Raw genomic sequence first — 6,086 nt, forward strand, 5'->3', positions numbered from 1 at the left:
GGGTGTCGTATTTTCATTTTGTTCAAAGTCGGCTTTTGACTATGGGATTAAGTTATATAGGTATTATATGTATCTATATTACTTACCTACATCCTGAATATAATATTTTATCGATCGTCATAGTCGTCGTACCTAGGTACCTACATTTTGTAAAAATATTTATAGTTTGGGATGTAATATACATAGGTACCTATATTATAGCACAGTGCGAAAAGAATGACGAGCAATAAAGTATTATACTTATGTTAGGATGTAATAAATATTATATTATATTCCATTGTCAAAAGCCGACTTAAAAAAGTAGAAAGGACACGGTAAGTAATATAATCGCAGTTCAAAATCAGTGGGCGATTTATTCACAAACATAATTATTGCAAAACTGTGTTGGTCGTGGCGCGGCGGGGTGCGCGGGGCGCGGGGCGCGCGGACATCGCTCAGGGCCGGCCGGCGCACACCGAGCGCGATGAGCGATGCGGCGCCGCGGCAGAGCGGCAACGTCGCGTATCGCTTTCTCTCTCGCAGTATAGCTTGGGCGTCGCTTGGGGAGGCCGCGTGTCGCCATGAACTCGCGCAACTACCGGGAGCGGCTGATCGACGAGGTGAAGAAGTACCCGGTGCTGTACGACACGCAGCACGAGAACCACCGCGACATCGACGTGCGCGACCGCTGCTGGCTCGAGATCTCCGAGCGGCTCGGCGCCAACAGTACGTACCCTCGCTCCGCGCGTAGCTGCCAACACTCTGTGTACCTTCTGCATTGTACCTACTCTGTGCCACTAACTGTTACAATATATTGAACAATAGTACACAGCTTGTAGTAGTCTCATGTTTAGTGGAAAATTCGGATTGTCGAGAAGACAAATCGCGGTAGCAATACATTTTCGTCACAACATTTAAAATGACAGTTCGGCATAATGACGTGAAGTCGGTTTCGTTATTTTTGTAAAAAAAAAATATTTTTAGCTTTTTAGTGACAAGCATAGTAGGTATTTGTCAACCCGCATCAGTGGAAAGTTCTCGTCAATATTAACCTACTTATACCGAATAATAATAATAAGCCCAAACCCGAAAGTTGCCCTTGATTTCTCAGGGTTTCCATCATAAGATCCTGACCTCACAACTATGGGATCACCTGGGAGGTACACCCTATCAAACAAAAAAAAAATTTTGCAAATCGTTCTAGTTCACGGAGTCATCGGTGAACATTAACATAAAAATAAAAACAAAACAAAGATCCGGACGAATTGAGAATCTCCTTATTAGGAAGTCTGTTGAAAATACCTACTGATGTCAATAAAAACCGGCCAAGTGCGAATTGGACCCGCGCAAGAAGGGTTCCGTGCAATATAAACATATGCCGTACACTAAACTGACCAAAAGACACTTTTGTTGTATGGGGGCCCCTCAAAATATATTCTTTTTGGGTACGGAACCCTAAAATGGAATAGAAAGAAACCTGTTAACAAAACACACGTTTTGGTGCTCTCTTCTAAGTAAAACTAGAAAAAAAAATTAAGCTGATGTAACATTTCAAAATAAGTTGCTTTTCATAAAAAGGAATTCTTTTTGTTTGTTTGTAACCTGAAGACTCGAAACAACTGAAATTATTTTAAAAATGTTTCACTGTTGGGTTGGGAAGCTAGACGTAACTTTTAATCAAATATATTTTTTATGTATGCTACTCAAATGTGTAGTAGGCAATTGGTAATTGGTGTTCACTGTCCGATATATGTATAAGTAGTTAGAAAGTAAGACACAAACTTGCATTGGTACTAAATCTTTAATCCATTAAGTATTAACTGTATATTAAATGTAAATGTTGACTCCATGACGTATTAGTTATACGAAGGGTGATGTTGTGCGCAGGCGAGGTGCTGAAGCGCGAGTGGAAGATCCTGCGCGACTCCATGCGGCAGGCGCTGAAGCGCAGCAAGACCGGCGCCACCACCAAGTCCGGCCTGCCCTGCAAGAAGTGGCGCTTCCAGAGCCGCATGGCCTTCGTGCTGCCCTACATGACCATCCGCCGGTGAGCCCCCGCACGCGCACTGCGCCCGCGGACACAGCATGACCGGCGCGCGTGTTGCAGGAACCCGCGCTTCGACAAGAGCCGCGTCAAGCCGGACGAGGCGGAGGCGTCGGAGCAGGAGGGCGAGGCGGAGCCGCCGGCGCCCGAGCACGACTCGCTGGAGCTGTTCTTCGCGAGCGTGTGCCAGAGCGCCAAGCGGCTGCCGCGCGCACCAGGCCGCGCTCAAGCGCCACGTGCTGGACGCGCTGCTGCGCGCCGAGGCCGACTGGGAGGCCGACCAGGCCGACTCCAAGGCCGACCTCAACAAAGACTTCGACTGACTGCTGACACATTTTACACTGTTATTATCGTTTTAGTGCTATAAATAACAAAATAAATAGTTTTGTATCGTGTATAAGAATATCGGGTTATCTGTTTGTACGTAAAGTTCGGTCAGGGTCTTCCGGAGCGGGCTGGTGCTCCTGACGGTGAACACTGCACAAAGCTTCACTATTTCCGAGTGAAATAGGCTGTATTTTATTCAGGATAAGGGAAGAAGTTATCACGGGACGCGGGTGCATCCGCGAGAAACAGCTAGTATGTAATATATTGTATATTTCGTAAAATAACAAGAATCTCGAATTTATAAACCTAGGAAAATAGACTTTCATAAGATTCCCACAGGTTCTCGTTATTTTCCGGTGACATATACGTACATGCATTTATTAGTCTGTTTTTTAATCTCGTAGACTAAACTGACATTACGAGTGTTGACAGTTTATTACAATTTTTAAATAGTGATGTGGCACAACCGAAACTTACCGTTGATAACATCACGTATCGTTTTTACAATACGTTATCCTGAAATTAATAATGTAAAACATATATTTTTAATTAGATAATTTAATTACTGGCATTCGCGTTAATCTGATTCAGATAATGACTCCATGTCTGAGGAATATTCTGAATCATCAGTTCGTATGGTGTCAAGTTCCATATATTCCGTATTTCTTAAGTTTTGACGTTTCGTAAAAGGGTTAAGATTGCCGTTTTGACGCGTACGGGAACAACAGCAACACTGATGGTGTCTATTTTTTTTTTTGTTTTATTTAGAGGCATTGAAACATGGTTGGATTACGCATGGCGTTGCGTGGTCAGATTTCCCTGGCAGTTTGTAGCATGTCGTGAAGCCGTGTGTGTGTAAATATATAACTTTGAATGAAAAATAAATTCGTCTATCGATAAAAAGTTACGATTCAACAAATCGGTATCGTAGGTACAACACTGCACAAAAGAGCTGGCAACATTATTTGTAAGTTTGACATTTTGCAAATCTACGAGATTAAAAAAAAACTTATAGTATAAAAAAAATTATTAGATTTTTCAGAAGTGAATTTTTTTATTTAATTGAAATATATACCGTGAAATACGCCAACATTGCCCACATTTTTTGAATAAAACAAGATACTTCAAGATTTTTGTATGTAACCTGGGATATATATTTTATCTGTGGCAACACTAAGATTAAACGCATGCATTGGTTAGCCAATATTTAAATTTTGACATCGCGTTCTTGATCATATAAACAAATTTTAAGGCGGGCAAAGTTATCTGGACTTTTAGCCAACTTTACCCACCATGATTTTAGTGGAATTATAACCCTTATTTCAATGCCATAAAAACTAGCTAAAGCTTTCTGGCAATGTAAGCGATAGCTAAATAAAGTTATGCCATATCATGAATATTTTCCTATTAAAATGGATGGGCAATCTTACCCTGATATTTTTTCCCTTCTCCATACAAACGCTCTATAGCGATTTAAAAGTGCCAGGGTTGTCTCATTGGATAAATTTCTACAAAGTCAGGGAATAAAACATTTTAGGTACAAAGTGGTTTATTAAGTCAAATCAATCGTAAGTACTCGTAATTGTGTTTGAGATTTTTAAATCAACTAAAGAAATCTGATAACTAAACAAAACAAAATTAAATACCTATTCGTAAGTAACTAAAAAAACATAAAATAATTAGTCTTTAACCTCACAAGCTCAAAGTCTCTATCAAGAAATCTATTTCACAAAAAGTATATCTACCTATTGCAGATAGTTACACTTTTCATGAAATAGATCGCACGGAAATGAACCAAATAAAAAATATCAAATGTAAAAAAATAATGAAAAATGAAGGCATTATTTTGCCGTGGCGTCAATACCGTCAAACTTCGAGCGAGAAGAGGATAGCGATATCTCCTCGAATTTTGGACGCTAATATCTCTGGCATTATGAGAAGATTTTATTTAATTTTTCTAGAATTCTTAAAATTGTTTTTAACGCTTCTTTACATAAACATCAAAATTATACTTTAAAAAAATTGTCAACACTCCTATTAACATTTTTATTATTAATTATAAAATGTAAACCTAATAATGTTTCAACTAGATAATTATCTTTCCCCGAATATAACGCGAGGAATGGTATAAATTCTCACTTTTTCAATCTACATACTAAAATATTCTTTGGAGAACACAGTCTTTAACAAATCACTTCAGTAATTTAACTTATTTTTTTAGCAACTAATCAATGCACTGAGTTGCATACCGTGTTTTAATAGTTGTTTTCTATATATTATTATGTTTGTGTAGATATAGTTTATTCATTACACATGTATAGATTTTATTAGTTTAAAAAAATACAGTTATCTTACAGTGGCCAACAAATCGCACTATAAAGACAAAATAATCTTCGACTTCGTAGAACAAACTTCTTGTCATATTAATAAAAAAATTAATCAACTGGACTACTTGCTTTGTATTTTTTCGCTGCGGGAAAACAACCATTAAAATTTCACGGTATATTTATTATCATTTTACCTACTAGTATCAATCATTATAATCTATGTATTATTTATTTATCTATATATATGATTGAATAAGATTGGAAACTGTCAAACAATCAACAAAACAATATTTCAAAACAGTATTTCACTCAGTTGCAATTAAAGTTTACGGGATTATAATTAACATTTTTACCAACTTATGAAATTATTTTCGAAAAATGGAATTCTAAGAAACAATAATTCAGAAAAGTTCGGCAAGTAAATTTTCATTGAATGTTAAAATTACTGAAATCTACATGAAATATAATCTGACCGCGTCGAGTAATTGTTGGCTCGGGTAAAACTGTTACAATATCTTCTAAATGTTCAATGGTGCAAATGTCGTCAACTGTTGGATAAGAAAAAGTCGTTCCTGTATCACATTTAGATTCTTTAACCTTGCGTAAAAACTTTACCACAGGATTTACACCATTAATCGATAAAACCTTACCTACAAAATGTTTCAAACTCTTTTTTGTAGCAAACTTAGCAATAATCCAATCATTTTCTTTAATTTTTTCTTGATTTTCAGAAAAATATTCAATGTCATGTAATCCAAAGGAAGTCGTTTGTGGGGGCTCAAAATTTTCTTTATCCTCTTGTTGGAGGAATTCAGCTATGTAAAAATCATTTATTGTCTCGTATTCTTCATCGGTATCAACTGTTAAAAATTCTTTCGATGTAGAACTTGACTCAGTATCAGAATATTGTTTATGTTTTCTTTTTATTGAAGAACATCTTCGGACTGAATTTATCCCCTTTCGATTTTTTCTGCATGGTTACTATTACTTTTCTTATTGTTTCTATCTTTTATCTTTCTATTTTTCTTTAATTTATTTTTCTTCCCGTCTTGTAGGCATATCGGCAAGTCTGTTTTAAACGCAGCTACAAACGGCATATTCTCTGCCATAGTGGTAGCATTTTTTAACAAACAAACATCATTTGCTGGTGTTGGAGATTTTATGCGAATATTCGAAAGAATTGTTATTTTACTTTTCTTAGCAGGACATGTGTTTGTGGTATCATTTGAAGCTTTAAAAAGGTCAGAGGACGATGTTGTCATTTCAATACGCAATGATTGGCTTAAATAAGAATTTATTACATCAATACATTGTTTGCTAAGACTTTCAGGAATATTTGTATCCTGCCACTGGGGATACTGATATTTTCCAAGTCTTGAGCATAATTATCATTAATTTCTGAACAAAGA

At 37.0% G+C, this 6,086-nt stretch overlaps 1 protein-coding gene across 1 annotated transcript; it reads left to right on the forward strand.

The window, feature by feature from the left end:
- The first annotated feature begins 340 nt into the window (after nucleotides 1-340).
- Nucleotides 341-2,424, forward strand: LOC110380147 (transcription factor Adf-1). Its single transcript, XM_021340038.3, is given in 4 exon segments — nucleotides 341-705; nucleotides 1,867-2,026; nucleotides 2,087-2,233; nucleotides 2,235-2,424. Coding segments are annotated over 4 exon segments (564 nt in total). The 5' UTR covers nucleotides 341-560; the 3' UTR covers nucleotides 2,347-2,424.
- Nucleotides 2,425-6,086: the final 3,662 nt, after the last annotated feature.

Source organism: Helicoverpa armigera, chromosome 18 (genome assembly GCF_030705265.1).
Source record: "Helicoverpa armigera isolate CAAS_96S chromosome 18, ASM3070526v1, whole genome shotgun sequence".
NCBI classification, from domain to species: Eukaryota; Metazoa; Arthropoda; class Insecta; order Lepidoptera; family Noctuidae; genus Helicoverpa; species Helicoverpa armigera.